This window comes from Aulostomus chinensis, chromosome 9 (genome assembly GCF_037954235.1).
Source record: "Aulostomus chinensis isolate RoL2024-O1b breed Wild chromosome 9, RoL_Achi_v1.0, whole genome shotgun sequence".
Lineage (NCBI taxonomy): Eukaryota > Metazoa > Chordata > Actinopteri > Syngnathiformes > Aulostomidae > Aulostomus > Aulostomus chinensis.
Window position 1 is genome coordinate 14,395,126 of NC_141328.1, and position 20,335 is coordinate 14,415,460.

Sequence of the window (20,335 nt, forward strand, 5' to 3'; positions counted from 1 at the left end):
AAGGATCGGATCAGGGGAACAGCAGCCCTGTATCGAGCCCAGCAGCCCTCAGCTGTTCAGCACTCAGGACAGAGCTCGGCCAGCCTTCAGCACCATGGACAGAAGCCTCAATGCACTGCCCCCTGTAGGGCTAAAGGAGAGCTACAACCAGTTACAACAGCCGCCCTAGTGCTGCCAGGGCTGCACCACCGCCCGGCCTGCTGCCTATGTGGAGGTTAATATTTAAAGAGCTGCCCGGCAGCTGGAGGATGGGGGGGCGGGGGGGGGGGGGGTGAGGATCTCCTCACACACTCTCCTCATTAGGTTTCTACTCATGCAAACTTTAAGGAAGCACTATGAATGAAAGAAGGCCCCCCACAGCAGAAGGAAATCACTAGGTAGTAGTAGAAGTAGTATTTTACTGTACTGTTGCGCAGTAATCTGACGGTTTGGCCAACGAGCCTAAAATAACCTGGAACTGATACTACAGGCCTAAATCGCCGTGATCCCTCTCATTTAACAAACTCATCAGCTTTGTTCTCAGCCAATCAAAATGCAACCCTTTGTCATCGTGTTCCAGAACAGCCAATCAGACCAGACCAACCAACACTTGTTCACATAAAAAAAAAATACTTTAAAGTTACAGAACAAGTAAAACACATCAGTCCAGTTGGTAAAATAATTTATTCTGTGTTCCTTCTTTCTATGATTCAAAAATCTCCATTTCTAGATAAATGTTTTGACATCTGGCTAAAACGTCATTCAATCATAACTTGAAAAATGAGAAGAATTTATAACATCTGGACAGTACAATTAAAAGAGTACTTTGCCAGTGAATGATGAAGGTCTACTGAAATTAGGTCACCTGTGTAGTAGAAATGTACAGGGTTTTATTTTAGTCATGCTTGAGAAAAGGCAGGAAGGCTTGTTTTCGCACAAACAAAAGAAAACCTACAACTACCACAATTCACTGAACTGTAGTGAGAGCTCAAGTTGTGAAAACAGACACATTCCAGATACTCCATGACTAATTCAGACACTGCAGGCTACTGTACTATGTCTCTAGGAATTTGACTCTACACTGTAAATATGCTATAATATTTCAGCTGTTTAGCTTCCCTTTTTATAATGTTCATATATTGGCGGTTTCCTTTAGAGTCATGTCTCCTATAGTATCCCCTTGGTTACTGAACATTGAGCATGACAGCGGAAGACTTTTCTTCATGAAAAATAAAAGAGCTTAAACTGTTTGACTTTACCTTGGGCTCCTGTATTAACTCAGGTTCACTATAACAGACTTGTGGGAAGGTGGCTGAACTGCAATAGTTATTGATTTTGCCTTCTTACATCAATTTTTTTGAGCTGTATGTTTTTCTTAATGTACAATTTATATAGTAGAGGTCATCACGAGGATGCCAGGTCAGCATGAAGCCATCATTATCATTATCATTAACAAAACTCTCATTTTTACAACCAAGGGCAGCAGGGGTGGATTACAACATGCAGTGGTTTCCATCGTCATCTTCCGCTTATTCCTACACATTAAGGGTCGCGGGGGGGGCTGGAGCCTATCCCAGCGTCAACGGGCGAGAGGCAGGGTTCACCCTGGACAGGTCAACAGTCCATCGCAGGGCAGACATAGAGAGACGAACAACCATTCACACTCACATTCATACCTCACACTGTAAGTCAAAATGTTGATCACATGCAAGAAACAAAAAAAAAAATAGTGTGCTGTTCCTTTGGATTTCACCTGTGTTAAAGAGTCCATTGAACTATTTTGTACAAGCCAGAGTTTATATTCTGAGAGCACTGATCTTCATTTGTGAAGGAGCTGAGGCTCCAGAGAGTTCTTTGTGAGTGATGGTTTGTTTTTATTTGTTTTTTTCAAGAGCACAACCAATAAGGTTTACCGTTCTGGGTGGTACTGCATGAAAATTCCCTTTTTCTCATTATTAAAACAATACTGTCAGATTGGTCATATATTTAAATAACCTCGACAACCATTTAATAAAATAAGGTAAAGGTAATTTAATTTTGTTTTAGGAGAATGAGCAAATCATTTATACATTTTTCCCCGATTGGTAGAAAGTATTGATCACAGTAGATTGTGTTTAAACAATAAACTGCAATATTAGTCTGCTACATTAGTTTGTAGCCTCTTGTCAGTACTGACCTGGTATTTTCTACACAGATGCCAAAAACATACTCACGGGTGTGAATGTGGGTGTGTTTGGTTGCCTGTCTGTATATGCATCCCTGTGATGGACTGGCAACCTACCCAGAATGTACGTCTTCTTCTCTAATTCACGCCAGAGTTACATCATAATCATTGTATTGATCCTAATTTCGGCTGAGTTTCATTTATCTTTTATCCACCTCATTGCGGGTTAAAAAAAAATGGGTAACATGTCTGTATACTCCGGCACAGTAGGTGGCGGTAGACACTTTCTAAGCTAATTTTACCGTTCGTTATGAAAGAAAAGGAAGAAGAACCTTGCAGTCTGACTCCGGAGCAGAAGGTAGCGCTAATGCGCCAACAAGCTAGATCCCAACCACCGTGGAACAGCAAGAAGAAGAAGAAGCGCAAGAAGAAGAAAAAGAAGGAGGAGGAGGAGAGGCAGAAATTCCCCCGCTGGCACAACAGGGACTCCTGGCTCTTACCACCGCCTCGTCCCCTCCCCCTCCTCCTCCTCGGTCAGGTAAGTTTAGCTTTTGAACAAACCAGAGATGGAACACTTGTTTGTCCGGACTTGATTATTTGCTCTGCTGATATTTCAGACAAACTCTAAGGTCGAAGGACATGAAAAAGCACGTCAAAGACCGAAGTTATGTTGTTATTGCGGTGTAGATTCGGTGGTAGCTTTTACCAAATCCTGCCAACGTGAAGGTTAACGTAGGAAGTTGGTCATTACACTGGTTACTAACGTTACCAACAGCTTGGTTAAATCTGCAGACTGCTAGGTTAACGAAACTTCTGTTCTTCTTTTGTACACAGAGAGACAGAGACAAGTCTGAGGCTCTTTTACCTGAGTTTGTGCTGTTTTTTTATTTTTAATTTTTATTTTTTTTACCCTTTTCGTCCACGCATTGACAGAATTCATATGGAAGTGGCTTTATACTGTTTTTGCAATACTCGAAAATGGAGTAGCTATTGTCTAAACTCTATAAAGTTCTAGCAGCAGCGACAGTTGTGCTCATCTAAGTTCAGCATCTTGAGCTGACATGCAAACATTTGAATGCAAAAGACGTGTACCGGGATGGTGATGACACATTCTTAACATAGTTGTGCTGTACTGAAAGAGTCGTCAGAAAGCAGAAGCAATGAAGATCTAAAGACATAAATTTGTTTCCAAAAAGGGAAATATTACACCTCACACATTCAGAAAATCATAATAGATTTTGCCAGTTAAAGTCTGGTAATATAATATGCTTATCTTTTTTTGAGAAGTAAAATCTGTTTAAGGTTTATATGATGTGGCTATTTAACTTGCTATAACTCTAACAATTGATGGCCACAAAAAGAGAAGGGGCCTCATCTCTACACCAAAACAGCTTCTCACCCATTCAGATATATCAATAATGAAATGACCATGACAATGTATAGTCCCCTAAACCAACATGTCCAATACTTTTGGTCTGTTGGTGACACTTGGGGCTACTGTAGGGCCGTGAAACTTTATTTTGCCCGTTTTATAGGCAAAATTGTAGGCTACATGTCTATAATTATATAGAGACTTAAGTATAAGGGACTGGAAATTAATCAAAGGTTAATTGTAAATGTAGGACTAATCATGTCAACAAAATGTTACTTCTGATGAGACCAGTCAAACATTCATGGCTCAAAACATCCATCATCAACAGACTTTAGGTAGAGAGGTTGTATATGTGGTGCAGTTATGATTCCAATGTACATTTTTAACAATGAATATGACAGGGTCCATACAGGAGAGAGCCATACAAGTGTGTGTGTGTGTGTGTGCAGGATGAGTGTGTCCAGCAGGCTGGAGGTGTTGTGGCAGCTGGCTGAGAGCTGTGGTCTCAGTACCCTGCAGCAGGGCATGCAGCAGGTCTGGGGTCTCCTGCTGCTCTGTTTCATCTGCAGACTGTGCTTCCGCCTGGGTGAGAAACACTGACTGCACATCAACATTCTGCTTAAGCCTTCATGCGTAGACTTGTCTCATCTGCTTTGGATATTGAACTGCTCAATCATCATTCTTCCATCCATCCATCCATTTTCTACTGCTTATCCTGTTAAGGGTCGTGGGGAGGCTGGAGCCTATCCCAGGTGCCTCTGTGAGAGAGGTGGCGTTCACCCTGGACGGCTCACCAGTCCATCACAGGGCCAACACATAGAGACAGACAACCATTAGCTCTCACAGTCACACCTACAGTCAAACCCAGAACCTTCTTGCTGTGAGGTGACAGTGTTAACCACTACACCACCATGCTGCCCAATCATTGTTCTTAGGTACCTAAAAAGTTCCTGCATTTTCAACTACATTGATTTCTCATCATAATGATCAGTATTTCACAGCATGTTTTTGTGGGTCAAGAGCACTCTGATCTTACCTAAAAGCTAAAGGGAAGAATGAACATATTCATGAATTATACAGTTGTACTTATAGTGTTTGAACTCACAATAAATTGGCCCATTGTCTATAATATCCTTTTTTAAAGTAAAAAGTAAATATCCAGTACACTGAGAGGGGGGGTGGGGGGTTCAACAGACTTTCTACACACATTTATAGTCCAATAAAATGATGTCTTTCCAGACTTTGTTTTTGTTTTCCTCAAAATTTCTTTTTCATATTTTTTTTTCTAAAATGTCTTCTGGAGCCTTCTACATACAGTAGATTTATTAGAATGACCAGCAGCCCTGCCTTAGTGACACAGCTTTCTTCATGCAAACATATGCAGATGTGCTCATGTGTAATGTGGAGTATTTTCCTCTTTGTGTTTCTCAGAGGGTATTTCTACTGCCAAACATGTTGTGTCCGCGTTGGCTGGGATCTGCGGCCTCTTCATGTTCTTTGAGCTCCACATGCTGTGGGTGCTGCTGCTCAGTGGGCTCTGCTACCTTGTTCTGCTAATGGGTCAACACTCCAGCAGCAGGGGCCTCTTCCTCTCAACTACTATCCTCATCTACCTCCTGATTGGGTGAGAAAACGCTATTTACTAAACCTGTTATCAGTTCGGGTCGGGTTTGTTGAAACATCTTCACAGGCTATTTAGCACTGGATGCTTCCACCCAGCCACATGTCCATTACTCAAGGTAACAAACCCGGAACCTTCTTGCTGTGCTACCCTATTAATTACGTTAGAGCCACAATATTTATACAATGATGTGCAACCATTCTCTCTTTTGTCCAATTTAGATGATGATAGACTGAGCTGAATTATTGCAATTCCATACACTGATGGAGAACACATCAGCAATTACAAGGACACTTATTTAAGGACATTTCAGCACAAACCAAGAACCCTCTGATCATTAGTGTACAAGCTTCAACAGATTTACCACTCCAGATTTATTGAAGATGCACTGACATGTGTTTTGAGGTCCACAAAAGAATACTCTCTTCTTTTCTTGTAGCTCAATATTTTGTATTATAAAACAACAACAAAAATCCTCATTAAAAATACTTAGCATACTTGAATATTTGTCACGTTACAAATCCTTCATATGGGATGTTCTTTTAATATCAGAAATTGAAGTTTCTATGAATAAAAGTGACAACAGTCTTCCATTGTCAAACTATGCACATCATAGTCATTCTACATTGTGATGTTTAAATATTCAGCTGTTGGAACAAGAAGAAAAACACTTATGGGGGACTCCCCCCCCCCCCCCCCCCCCCCCCCCCCCAAGTGTAGAGAGTGCTGTTATTTAAGGGAAACCTTAATATAGCCGGTCCTCCTAACGTGGTCCTCAGCATTGTATAGAGCTTGTCTCCTGGTTTTATTCAGGGTTAGTCTGGTGACTGCTCCCACAGATTCAGATGTCCCAGGAATGCTGAAATGGCTCCTCGCTAGTGCGTGGGATCAGCTTTCCATCAGCTGCAACGCCTGGTGACAATGGGAACATTTTGCACAACTGGCACCTTGACAACATATTGTACATCAGCGTCTCCCTTTTGCTGTGACTCAGTGAATATGGCTGTGCATTTGTTTGCACACGCTTGCCCCCCCCCCCCCCCACGCACCTGATGTGTGTTTGCACACACCCCAAGAATATGAATAGGTTATAAATCTTAACTGTTGGTTAAGACTGGCTCGTCTGAACATTGTAGATCTCTTGGTAAACTAGCTAGTTTTTCCTATTATTTCTAAACATAGTGCTGCTGTTTGGGAACAAATTAACTTAAAAAGAAACCGCCCTAACTGCAGGTTTTTTTTTTTTTATTACAGATTTGTAATCACATTTTTCCATTAAAAATCGTTTTAATTAGGGCCTGAGCCAGAAGGTACTTCTGGCGAAGACCCTATTATGTTTGCTCGGCAGAGCAACACATTAGCAGCACTAAAAACACTAAAAACACACACTAAACAGTGTCCCAGGCCCCCCCAACACCCATGAGGCAACTGGGCCAGACGACCCGGAGCCAGTTTTCACATACACACCCATTCAAAACCTGGTATTATACTGTTCTTGCTCTCAATGAGTGCGCGCTATATGCGCATAATGCGCATAATGCGCATAACGCGCATAATCTAATTTGACCCCCTGAACATGCATGAAATTCGCTGAATTTCGGCACAATCGTTCGGTATGTCTCAACATTCACTAATCAAAAACAAAAACGCCACAAAAGTCTATAGCGCCACCTAGGGAGCCACACAAAAAAAAGATAATTTTTTTTAATTTCGCGCGCTATAACTCCTCACACAAAACTCCCACAGACATGGGACCAACACCGTTGGACTCGTCTCATCAAGCCGAACAATTCTTACACTCTGACCCCTCACCTATCTCCAACAGAATGTCCACAAATTGGACAAAACTGTCAAAATCAGGACTTTTTTTACTCCCCGAACAAAATCTATCTCCTCCTAAACCGTAAATGCCAGGGCTTCCAAACTTTCACACATTACTCTCCCAACTGTGCTCTTCAAAAATCTTTAAAGGCTAATATACTACGCGCTCGGTTTGGATTTTATAAGCCCTCAAAGTGGGGGAGACACGTTTCACGCTTACAATGGAAGTCAATGGGGAGGCCGTGTCCTCTCATGATACATACTCTCGAACAAATGCTTCTCACGTCTATACCATACATCGCACAGCTTTTAAAAACATATCACTGTATTCCTGACAAAAATCCCTACAAAAATATGGTATTTTGTGTTACTTTCCACCAACGTAGGCCGAGTTATTCAGCTTTTACACACTACATTTCTCTTAATCCTCCACTCTCTCCACTCTAGCACAGATCAAAGAAAGTGCAGCGGGGGAGGGGTTCTTAATGGGCCAGCTGGCAGCTCTGCTCTCAGCTCTGACAGAGATGGCAGAGATTTGTTTACTGTAGTCATGGAAACCACAATTGGCACTTCTCTGCCCTCATGTACATACTCTCATACAAACACTTGTCGCTTCTAAATTAAAACACTCACACCTTCAGAAAACACACCATTGAATTCCTGAGAAAAAACTCTACGAACTGATGTCTTTACATTACACTTTTGACCAACATATGCAGAGTTATGACTGTGTTTGTCAGTAAAACTGCCAAATCCTCCTCTGCTCTCCACTCTGACAGAGATGGCAGAGAGCGAGCAGAGAAGGGAGGGGCTCTTAAAGGGCCGGCTCTCAGCTCTGCACTCACACTGTGCAGCGCACTGAGGCTCGTATCTTCTAAACTACAAGGCCTAGGGATTTGCCGATTACACCGTTGGATTCGGGCCGGTGTCAAGGACGCGGCCGTAGGCCGCGTGGGGGCTCAGGCCCTAACAACGCTGCTTGCAGCTTTAATTAGGGCCTGAGCCAGTCCCTGGCGAAGACCCTATTATGTTTCGAAGTCACACTCGCCACTTCAAAAGTAAATTTGACCCCCTAAACATGCATGAAAACTCACCAAATTTGGTAAGCACATCGGGTGCGGCGAAAAATTCGATAATTAAAAAAAAAAGAGGCGCTCTACTCAATAGCGCCACCTACATACACAAAAAACCACGCCACAGACTGTAGGAATGTCCTACAGACATGGGACAAACACCATTGAACTCGTCTCATCAAGACGGATAAATCATACACTCACACCCCTGACCTAACTGTAACAGGATGTCCACAATTTGGACACGAATGTCTAATTTTGGACAATTTTGCGCCCCGAACAAAATCTATCTCCTCCTAAACCGTAAATGCCAGGGCTTCCAAACTTTCACACATTACTCTCCCAACTGTGCTGATTGAAAGTTGTTCAAGGTTAATATACTACGCGCTTGGTTTGGATTTTATGAGCCGTCAAAGTGGGGGACACACTTTTCGCCTTACAATGGAAGTCTATGGGGAGAGCGTGTCCTCTCAGGGTACATACTCTCGAACAAATGCTTCTCACGTCTATACCATACATCGCACAGCTTTTAAAAACACACCACTGTATTCCTGACAAAAATCCCTACAAAAATATGGTATTTTGTGTGACTTTTGACCAACGTATGCCGACTTATTCAGCTTTTACACACTACATTTCTCTGAATCCTCCACTCTCTCCACTCCAGCACAGATCAGACACAGTGCAGCGGGGGAGGGGTTCTTAAAGGGCCAGCTGGCAGCTCTGCTCTCAGCTCTGACAGAGATGGCAGAGAGCCAGCAGAGAAGGGAGGGGCTCTTAAAGGGCCGGCTCTCAGCTCTGCACTCACACTGTGCAGCGCACTGAGGCTCGTATCTCCTAAACTACAAGGCCTAGGGATTTGCCGATGACACCGTTGGATTCGGGCCGGCGATCCGGCCGCGGTTAGGCGGGGGCTCAGGCCCTAACAACGCTGCTTGCAGCTTTAATTCTGTTTGCTTTTCGAGTTTGTAATTGTGTCTCTATTGTGTCGTGAAAATATTTTTATCCATACCCAACCCCATGGATGTGTTTTGTTGGTTCACATTATGTTCTAGCGTTGGACTGGCTATGGGGTGACACACCCATCAAGGTTTCCCTGTCAATTAAGTTCCCGGTGTCGTGTTCACGTGTTGTAATGTTAATTTTTTTTCTCTGTTCTCGTTTCAGAGAATTGCACTTAATTGATTTGGTGACCTGGCATAAAATAAGAGGTAAATATTTCTTTGTTTGGTGTGAGAATCTGGTGTTGCAAGTTTTTTTTGTGTTGGTTTTTTTTGTTTCGATGTTTTTATTTCCCATCCAAAACGGTACGGCCTCACTAACCTTTACTTCCATTACATAATGTAGTCAATATATTCTTGCACTTTTTATTGTGCTGTTTCTGCCAAGAAATTTAATCTGTAGCAGTTTTGGCCTCATTGCCCTAATCCTTCATCCCCCGGCCCGTGGAAGGAGTCACCTACGTCATTTCTTGTTAACAACCTGCCAAAAGTGAAGTGTGTCTGTGTGTGTCTTTGTGAGGCTGTCAGATGGTGGTTGCTATGAAGGCCATTTCTTTGGCATTTGACCTGGACAGAGGAGCGCTGGGCAGCCTCCCTTCCTTAAATGAGTTCCTCGGCTACATTCTCTTTGTGGGCACGATTGTCTTTGGCCCCTGGATTAGCTTTACCACTTATAGGACCGCCATCGAGGGCAGCAAACTGGTGAGAAGTCTGTGTGTGTTTGCATGCATTCATGTATAGTCCTTTGGAGCTTATACATGTGTGTGTTCCACAGAGCTGGCCATGGCTTCAGAGTTCCTCTCTCAGCCTCCTCAAGAGTCAGATCTGCCTGCTGGTGTCCACCTGCATCGCCCCATATTTATTCCACTTGTTCATCCCCATCCACGGAAATGAAGTCACGCACAAGTAAGGGAAATTTTGATGTTTCAGAACTTACAGTGTCTGTTTATCTTCCTCTGCTTCCAAGGTTCATTTGAATCAGGTAAAGGTTTTGGGGTCATCGTTTTCAAGTTGTTAGACAGTACATTTCTATCTCTCTGAGGCACGATAATGCCATCAGTAGCAAATTAAGAAGTTATTGATTCTGTTCCACACTGAATGCTATTTCATGATTTGGTCTTTGGCTGGTGTCACCACACTGAATCCAACAGAACAACTATATAAAAAAGCCATCAAGGTAAAATCGTATGCTTCTCATCACTGTTCAATTCTTGCATGGTACAACTTGCTGAGTTTTGAAAATCTTAAACATTTCAAATATTGCTGCCTTATTTACAAAACCCTCAACAGGCTGGCTCCTCCCCCTTTGGAGGAATTTTTTTAGATGGCAACTTTAAAAAAACAGCGTAAAAGCATGGTTACTGTCCCAAATCTGCACTCGTGAATAAAATACTCACCAGCAGCTTAGTACAGTATAACTGTTGCCATTATCTCTTACCCTATCCTACTTTATACTGTTATTTATTGAGGAGCAGCTGCTAATATTGTCTGTTTTAATAGAAATGCATGTGGCGATCCCATGCTGCAGCACACAGCTGCATGGGATTGTTATCTTTTTAGTGCCTTTTGTTTTTTTTTTCATTTGTTTTCTCTGTGTGGAAACAAGCGAGAAAAAAAACTGTGCTTTTTATTTGTATTGTCGTCTGTGTGTTATTTATGATGTGTCTGTCTTTTGATGTAAGGACTGTGGATGAAAATGAGCTCCTAGCTAATATTGCATATTTGCATCATGAATGATATTGTGCCAGGGCTTTTGAGGTGCTGTGTCACATCATGGAGTCAAAGAGAACTGTCTTCATTAATAAACACCCCAAGTAAATCTGAAGCCACATAAATCAGTCAATCAATCAATCAGTCAGTCTTTATATAGCACCAAATCACAACAAAAGTCATCTCAAAGCACTTGACACAAAGAGCAGGTCTAGAACCTCACTCTTCAATTCAGATGAGAGAGACCCAATATTCCCACATGAGCAAGCACTCAGCCACAGTGGCGAGAAAAAACTCCCTTTAGCAGGAAGAAATGTCAGGCAGAACCAGGCTCAGAGTGGGTGGCTCTCTGCCTCAGCCAGTTGGGGTTGAGAGGGGGAGGAGAGAGATGGGGTGGGGGGTTGGGGGGCAGGGGGGTTAGAGAGGAGAGATGGAGGGGCAGAGAGGAGAGGGGAACACAGGGCCAGGACAAGAGAGTGGTTGGTCCAAGAGAGGAAGCAATCAACCCAGCATCTACAGCCCCAGGTGACCTGCAGGGCAAGAACTCTGGGGAAGAAGTTTCGAGAACTCTGGGGAAGAAGTTTAGGTTAATGGATGCTTTGATACATGCGAATGTTGTGGATAAAGATGGATCTAAACAGAGAGGGGGAGAAAGCTCAGTGCATCATGGGTGTCCCCAGATAGTCTAAATCTGTAACAGCATAAACTAGTAGCTGGTCCAGGATAAGCCTGACCAGCCCTGACCACAAGCTTTATCAAAAGGAAGGTTTTAAACCTACTCTTAAATGTAGATAGGGTGGCTGACCCCCGGACTGAAACTAGAGGATGGTTCCACAGGAGTGGAGCCTGATAACTTGAGACTCTGCCTCCCATTCTACTTTTAGAGCAATTGGAACCACAAGTGGACCTGCATGCTAGGAGCGTAGTGCTCTTGTTGGTTCATAAGGAACTATGAGCTCTTTCAGATATGATGGAGCCTGACCATTAAAAGCTTTAAAAGTGAGGAGCAGGATTTCAAAACTCTGTTCTGGATTTTAGTGGAAGTCAGTGCAGCGGTGCTAAGACGGGGGGTGATATGGTCTCTCTACTCTGCAGCTGCATTCTGGACCAGCTGCAGACTCTTTAATGACTTGTTAGTGCAGCCTGATAATAAAGAATTCTAATAGTCCAGCCTAGAAGTAACAAATGCATGGACTAGTTTTTTAGTGTCACCTTGAGACGGAAGGTTTCTAATTTTAGAGATATTGCGTAGATGAATAAAAGCAGTCCTAGAATTTCTTTGATGTGAGAACTGAAGGACAAATCCTGATCAAATATTACTCCTAGGTTCTTAACAGCGCTGCTGGAGGCCATAGTAATGCCATCCAGAGCAGTCATACCACTAGATACTTGGGCCCAAGCACTATAGCTTCTGTCTTATCAGAGTTTAACAGTAAAAAGTTATGTCATTCAGGCCTTTATGTCTGTAATGCATGCATTGTACTTTTGATAACTGTTGGCCTTCATCCGGCTTTATTGATAAACGGGCCAGAGTTGGTACCAGATAATCAACCACAAACATGGAGAAGCACAGAGCTGGGTCTTTCACTGAGGGTAAAACAGTGGTCCTCATCTGACCTGTGGAATGTAAATCCATCCATCAGGCTGAGAGAAGCAACAAGGGAGTCCCTTAGTTACAACTCAAAGTAAAAGAATCCTCTTCAGTGTGGAGAACCGTCTCTGATGCTTTGTGTCTATGTTGTGCGTCTCTGCCTGGTGTCTGTGTCTTGCACAGGTGGCTCCATGCCTATGAGAATGCCTTGTCTTTCCACTTCAGTAACTACTTTGTGGGCCACTTGAGTGAGAGCATCAGCATGCTGGCAGGAGCCGGCTGTGCTCAAGACAAGGACAACATCAAGTGGTGAGTTGAGCCAGAATGGGTGTTCCTGAGATGACACAGACAGCCTGCTACCACAGTGATAAGTAATAGGTATCCATTAAACAATATTTAGTCTAACCCACATTTACTCCTTGTTAGTCTTAATAGTAGCTTGGAACAACAAAAACCCACGTAAGTAATTTTACTGAATAGGAATGGTCATTTTTTATTTGATGACATAATTGCAATTGCTTAATAATCTGTTTTTTTTTATTGATTCTGCATTCATAATTGAACACTTTTCTATGGCTGACAGTAATTCCTTAAAAAAAATGGTATTGCTATTATTACCAAATAAGACGTGAGAAATCATGAAGGTTTATAATCAGTAAAACTAAGTAACTTCCAGTGCAGTTATTTTGTCTTCAAAATAAAAGAGCAGTATTATTGTCAGATTTGGCTTGAGAGCCTTATTCTGATCAATTCTGAGAGGAGGTCAATCTATTCTGTTGCCGTCTTGGTGTGATTAATCATCATCACTCATCTCTCTCATTTGGGCTACATTGGGTTTTTTTTTTTTTTTGCTGAGTTGTTATTTCTCCATTTAATCATCGTGTTTTGCTTAAAATAGAACCTTTCACAATCGATGTTTCCTTTTTGTTGGTGTTAAGGCAGAAAGCATTTGTGGGCAGTGGGCATTATTTAGCCAGCTTTGCGGATTCAGTCCAATTACATCCCCCCTTTTTTAAATTAATAACAAAAGCTAAGTGAATACGCAATTCTCTCTTCATTTTTATATCAGTTATGTCAAAAAAATATCATCTGTTAGATGAATAAACCAGGAGGTAAGAATACAGCACTCTGTACAACACAAACAAACTCTTAAAACCTACAGATATATTAAACGTCGACTTCGACTATAAATAGACTTGATTAGCATAGATTCAGCATTGGGCTAATATTTGATCAAATTCTATCAAACCTAAATCTAATGGCCTCCAGACAGTAGGCCAGGTTAATTGGTCAGTTTACTCCTGAAGGAAAATGTGGTTCTGGGTATAAAGCCTAATGTGAATTTAGGACATGGCAGAAATGTGTCCTCTACTGTCTGAGGATGGAGGAGTTTGGTCTACATGGGTTAGAATGTCATGGACGCCATGACGAAGATTTATTTGTGTAGAGGTAAAAAAACAACAACAAAAACAACAACAACAACAAAAAAACAGTCATCATACTTTTTCCAGGAGGCTTAACAATGGAGTGTTGAGTGATTTTGATGTGCGCATGTGTTCATTGTTCAGGGATATGAGTGTAGTCAAACCTCTCAGTGTGGAAATGCCTCGATCCATGATCCTGGTGGTAACGTCATGGAACATCCCAATGTCCCGCTGGCTCAAAACCTGTAAGTAGCAGCTTCTGCTCTGCCTTTTCCACAGAAAGTCTATCAGGTTTTTACTCTCCTAGTTTGTGTAGTTTAACAGCGGAGAGGTTTACTGCTGATATCCTGCAGTCAGTTGAGGAATCTCTCATTTCAACTTTTACTCAGCACTTTTCCAGGAACATTTGATAAAAAAGTTTGGATTTGATGCTTGAATTTCTTCTCTAACTACTGAGCCCATAAGGTGACAATGACTAGAAAAAGAAACTGTGCTCTGCATTAGTTTCATTACTATACTAATACAAAATTATTCACCAAACTATTTGTGTTTTATAGTTTCATAAAAATAGAAGTCGGTAAGATGTTTTTAAATTTCACTCAAAAATTTAGGACATAAGACAATCGGGCTCTATGATACACTAGTAGAATAAAGACAGTACTAAGTATGTAATGTGATGTAATACTGGTTTGTAGACTTCATAACCAAGCAACCTTTTAACCTCACGGAGAGAAGAATCCGTATAAAAAAAAACACTGAGTTCCCACTCTATTGACTCTGTAACATTTTGTTGACACGCAGATGGAGGTGGAAGTGCCATAATGGTTAAATAATTAAATCGTGCTGAATTTCTTCTTTTTAATCTCATGTAAACATAATTTTTTTCTACAGATCTTTTGGTGTGGGTTTGACAAGAAATTTCTACATTTGAAACGTTAATAATAGAGTTATTGTTAATAATGAATTCAAGTGTGTTACTGTGTTATTAAAGTTTTTATATGGTCCGCGGCCATCAGATGTCCCCAGTACATGAGTGTATTTGTATGACGTTGGTGAAATATCCTGGTGTGAGCAGGAACTCTGCTGGGCTGACTTGGCCTTGGGTGAGAGGGTCTGGTGAGGGGGGGGGGGGGGAACTGGTGTGGATATTTGCACAGTTTGAACAGTGCCCCTAATTTAGAATTTAGAAGCCGGCTCCAATGATTCAAAACATCTAATGTTTGGTTGAGTTCATGCAGACAATGTCACGGTGATGTCATTTTGCTCTATTTCTGTGCATCTTCCTCAGATGTTTTCAAAAATGCCATGAAACTGGGGACCTTTCCAGCCATCCTGGTAACATACACAGCCAGTGCCTTACTGCATGTAAGTACGATGCTCACTTCTATCCACAGTACACTAAACCACGTCAGAGCCATATCAGTCTTTTCCTCTAAAACACGTACTCTCCTGTCGGTATGGGTATATATGACATGCTCCTGTCACCCAGTAGTGCCATGCTGTATCTGTTCACTGAAGGGACAGATGACATACGGAAGCCTCTCAGCAGTAATTCCAACTGATGCACAGTCACATGTGTAAAATGCAAAACAACTTGCTGTCGTCATATGAGCTACATGTGGAGTTTGCTTTCAGGGTCTGAGTTTCCACCTGGGAGCTGTTCTGCTGTCGCTGGGCTTCATCACATACGTCGAACATGGTAGGAATGATATTTCTGCCAGTCCAAATGAAAACAAATGGTATTTTGTACATCATTTGTTTTGTCACCTGTTAAAAATTTGAAATGTTGCACAGGTCAATGAGATATTTTTATCACTGGCTGAGTTGATCGTCACAGTGAGCTAAAGAGAAGGTGATATACAGCACAAGAGGTACTGAATCAGAACAACAAGCTATGTTAGCTTTCCTGTTAAAGTTTCATTTAATAAATGTCAAGGAAACTTCAACCAAACATTGAAATGTTAATTTTACCATCCTGGCTGCAATCCTGGACTATAATTCGGGTCCTGCATCAAACACTTTCACCTCCCCAGCTGTTGCCAGTCAAAGACACATACATATTAATATTTCACATTGAGACAAAAAAATCAGAAACACAAACAATAGCGAGACCAAAAACTCAATCAGGACAATACATGCATCTGGTCTGAGTCTATGGGTAGAGGGAGCAGCACCTTTTCCACATGTGGGGATGGCCAATCAACACAGATATACACACACACACACACACACACACACCTACCTCTCCAGCTGCTGTCAGACACTAACATAACAATGTGCTAACCACTGAAGATATAGAACTTTACCTCATCCAAAAATATTGATTGTCATTTGATCAGTTGTTGCCGTGTTGTGCTTTCCATCTTCAGTTCTGAGAAAGAGGCTTGCGTCCATCTTCAGCGCCTGTATCCTGTCTAGGCCCTGCCCCCCCGAATGCTGCCATCAGAATAAGAAGGTCAAGCTTCATTCAGATCCAATCAGTAAAGTCTCATGAACTCAGTACTGTCGTCATGCAGGAGGACAAGAATCATGATCATGCTAACCTGTCTTGACTTCTGGGGTTTGAGTTCAAGGGGATGAATGGGTTCATAACATTAGCATCTAAACCCACTTTTTTTCCCAATGGGTAAAATATGCCAGTGTAGATAACACAATTATCAGTTAGAAAAAAAAAACAGTGGCTTACTGTTGCAAATCCCACCATAGGAGCAATTAACATGGGTTTCATTTTGAGAGTTGCTAACCACACCTCTAACACAATCACCCTATTTATACAGCCCCACATATACACGCAGTTTTGATTTTGTTTTGTTTGTTTTTTTATTTTACCACCACATGTATGGTTCTCTAATGGACTGGTCACCCTATTGTGTACGGAAATTCTTGTATCACTTTCAAATATTTAAGCCCAGTTTCTGAGGTCTCTTTCCCACATCTTACTGGTGGCCAAGTTATCACAGTGACACCAGATCTGAATATGACATACAGAAAGCCTGAGGGCTGTCTCACTCAGACTGGTTTCACCTGGAGCAACCAAAAAAAAAATTAGCGGTGTGTGTGATTATTTTATGCATTTGGTTAATGAACATCAAGGTAGAGCTGTTATACCACCATCCCTAAAAGAGGTCCCTTGGTCTTTAATTCCTGGAAGGAAATCCTGGTTTTCAGTGAAGGTTCTCAGTTATCAAGGTCACAGTGCCTCTGCAGTTCTGTAGTAGTAGACACATCAGGGTTAGAATCAAGATTTTAAATTGGCTCAACCATCCATAGAACCCAACAGCTTCCATGCCTTGAAAGTGTTTGAAACAATTTATTTGTACATGCTGGTCTGCTAAGGTAGGAAAACAAATGGGTACATCTCCACTGGGCAGCTTCTGTGCCGTATAGAAGATTTCTATTCAAAACTTGATTTATTCATGGAAGAAGCAAGCTTTCTTTTGCATTGTTACCTTGATAATAGAATCATACACACAATTAAAGCTGTAAGCAGCGTTGTTAGGGCCTGAGCCCCTGTGCTCGCTCTCTGCCATGTGTGTCAGAGCTGAGTGCAGAGCTGCCAGCTGGCCCTTTAAGAACACCTCCCCCACTGCTCTGTCTTTGATCTGTGCTGGAGTGGAGAGAGTGGAGGATTAAGAAAATTGTAGTGTGTAAAAGCTGAATACCTCGGCATACGTTGGTCAAAAGTCACACATAATACCACATTTATGTAGGGATTTTTGTCAGGAATACAGTGGTGTGTTTTAAAAGCTGTGGGTTGTATGGTGTAGACGTGAGAAGTATTTGTTTGACAATATGAACCCTGAGAGGACACGCTCTCCCCATAGACTTCCATTGTAAGCGTGAAACGTGTCTCCCCCACTTTGACGGCTTATAAAATGGGAACCGAGCGCGTAGTATATTAGCCTTTCAAGATTTTTGAAGAGCACAGTTGGGAGAGTAATGTGTGAAAGTTTGGAAGCCATGCCATTTACGGTTTAGGAGGATATAGATTTTGTTCGGGGAGAAAAAAGTCCTGATTTTGACAGTTTTGTCCAATTTGTGGACATTCTGTTGTAGATAGGTGAGGGGTCAGAGTGTATGAATTGTTGGTGTTGATGAGACGAGTCCAACAGTGTTGGTCCCATGTTTGTGGGACTTTCGTGTGAGGAGTTATAGCGCTCTAAATTATAAAAAATTATCTTTTTTTTTGTGTGGCTCCCTAGGTGGCGCTATAGACTTTTGTGGTGTTTTGATTTTTGATTAGTAAATGTTTAGCCAGACCGGTCAATTGTGCCGAATTTCAGCGAATTTCAGTGAATTTCATGCATGTTCAGGGGGTCAAATTAGATAATGCGCGTTATGCGCATTATGCGCATATAGCGCGCACTCATTGAGAGCAAGAACAGTATAATACCAGGTTTTGAATGGGTGTGTATGTGAAAAGTGGCTCCAGGCCGTCTGGCCCAGTTGCCTCATGGGTGTTGGGGGGGCCTGGGACACTGTTTAGTGTGTGTTTTTAGTGTTTTTAGTGCTGCTAATGTGTTGCTCTGCTGAGCAAACATAATAGGGTCTTCGCCTGAAGTACCTTCGCCTGAAGTACCTTCTGGCTCAGGCCCTAAATATTGGGAACAAGAACAAAGATGAAACCATTATCAAAACCACATATATTATTGAAGAATTCAAGTGAACCAAACCCCATTTTAATGCCAGCTGGAAATGGCACCATATGTCTGCCTTAGTCTTTAGTAAAAAGAGGGGGGGGGGGGGAAGATGAAGTTTGCTCCATGAACATGCACTCACTCTGCTTTATCTCTGTGTGCCCCAGGAGTATTGGGTGCTGCTGCTGAACCTGCTCTTCAGCTTCCTGACTATCTTCCACCTCACCTACCTGGGCTCAATGTTTGATCCCGGAGTTGATGAACAGGAAGCAGAAGAGGTAAAAAATTTTCAAAAAAAACAAGAATCAAATTGGTTTCTCACACAATTATTTCTGAGATAGCAATTTGCATTTATGCTGTAGCAGATCTCCCTACCAGGAAGGACCAGTTGGTTGAACATGTGTGCACTTGCTTGTTACTCCTGTTTGCAGGGTTACACCGCCATCCACACCATCCAGAGGTGGTCTGAACTGAACTGGTCCAGCCACTGGGTCGTGTTCGGTTGCTGGGTCTTCTACCGTTTAATCCAGTGATGTCAGTGAAGCACAGTGGAAGTGCTGGTAGATTTTAAATGGGTCGGTGGGACCGAATATCAATGCATTGAGGTCTGACTGAAATATCTTCTCACATGGACATGAGAGGGACACGAGGACTATTTTCTTAGCGCACATTATTAGCCACATGAGTGCTGTTTGTCTCCAGATAAGATGATGGGTCTGATCATTTTGTTGCAAGGGTCTTACATCATGTTCACATCCCAAAACATTTCAGTTTTAGATTTCTATACATTTGGATTTGAAAGTGTCTGTGTTATATTGTGTTTTTCTACCGCTACTATTATGTTTTGTATTTCTTCCATTAAATATTTCTGTAAATGTAAATGAGCAACTGTTTTGTCTTAGTCTGAGATCAGCGTCACAGCAAACAACCCCTCTACGTTACCCTGATATATGGTGACTTGAGGAACGAAACACTGGTAAATGTGGAGATTGCAGATAAGCACTCTGTACTACTGTTATGATTTCCAGGCTAAATCTAAAACGCTTGCTTTTGCACCTGTGCGCACAAAAATTTCATCCTCAATTTCTTAAAAAAAAAAAAAGTGTCGGTGACCACCAAGAAAATATGTTCACCTGAGAGATGTGACTTGTCAGCATGCTGATTTATTAGGAAGGTCAGGTTATTAAACAGGTGAGTGTTTTACTAGTCATGATAGAAGGACACTTTCAAATGGGCAGGTTTATTTCGTGCAAAAAAGACCTTGGAGGCACCCAACTACAGCTACTTGCACCTAAAGCTTCAGAAATGCTTTTTTTATTTAGGATGTCAGTATTTGGCGAGCACCATTTCCCATTGATCAGGCGATGGTTTGTTCATGCTTCTTAGATAGCGGCACCCAGTTGCTGGCTATTAGCAGGATTTGGAACCTTTCGCTTCCAGGCGTGCTCAGTGGGTGATAGATTTGGGGAGGATGCAGGCTGAGTAACAAGTGAGATGGTTTCAGTTTCTAGGAACTTTGCCCAGATCATTGCAGAATGGCAGCGTGTTTCATCATGCAAAACAGAATGACCGTTGTACAATAACAAAAAAGGATCAAAACCAAAAGAAAAGTTTTTAATTTTTGTCCTTGATATGAAGTGGGGCAGCACGGTGGTGCAGTGGTTAGCACTGCTGCCTCGCAGCAAGCAGGTTCTGGGTGGAGTCTGCATGTTCTCCCTGTTCCTGTGTGGGTTCTCTCTGGTACTCCAGCTTCCTCCCACAGTCCAAAGACATCAAGAGGGGACGAGGCTGATTGATACTCTAAATTGACCGTAGGTGTGACTGTTAGTGTGAATGGTTGTTTGTCTCTGTATGTTGGCCCTGCGATGGACTGGTGACCTGTCCAGGGTGAACCCTGCCTCTTGCCCAAAGGCAGCTGGGATAGGCTCCAGCCCCCGTGACC

At 42.2% G+C, this 20,335-nt stretch overlaps 2 protein-coding genes across 5 annotated transcripts in view; one reads left to right on the forward strand and one right to left on the reverse strand.

Annotated features, from left to right (window-relative positions):
* Positions 1–122, reverse strand: part of myt1a (myelin transcription factor 1a) — a 23,171-nt gene extending 23,049 nt beyond the window's left edge. For all 4 annotated transcript variants that reach the window (XM_086213898.1, XM_086213899.1, XM_086213897.1 and 1 more), the window contains exon 1: positions 1–122. This exon is cut by the window's left edge and continues 129 nt beyond it. The gene's annotated coding sequence lies outside the window, so the exon portion shown is untranslated.
* A 2,387-nt stretch (positions 123–2,509) lies between these two features.
* On the forward strand, positions 2,510–19,285 carry LOC147255866 (protein-serine O-palmitoleoyltransferase porcupine-like). The gene is made up of 13 exons (XM_086212659.1): positions 2,510–2,681; positions 3,965–4,101; positions 4,947–5,139; positions 9,198–9,241; positions 9,552–9,733; positions 9,807–9,937; positions 12,516–12,641; positions 13,901–14,001; positions 15,045–15,121; positions 15,392–15,455; positions 16,126–16,211; positions 18,561–18,671; positions 18,825–19,285. Exons 2-13 carry the CDS (start codon positions 3,966–3,968, stop codon positions 18,924–18,926), a joined length of 1,353 nt encoding a protein of 450 aa, XP_086068785.1. The 5' UTR covers positions 2,510–2,681; position 3,965; the 3' UTR covers positions 18,927–19,285.
* Positions 19,286–20,335: the final 1,050 nt, after the last annotated feature.

Coding starts and splice junctions, on each gene's coding strand:
- LOC147255866 (XM_086212659.1), top strand. CDS start 3,966: ATGAGTGTGTCCAGCAGGCTGGAGGTGTTGTGGCAGCTGGCTGAGAGC. Junction 9,242..9,551: donor GACCTGGCATAAAATAAGAG/GTAAATATTTCT, acceptor TGTCTTTGTGAG/GCTGTCAGATGGTGGTTGCT. Junction 9,938..12,515: donor GGAAATGAAGTCACGCACAA/GTAAGGGAAATT, acceptor TGTCTTGCACAG/GTGGCTCCATGCCTATGAGA.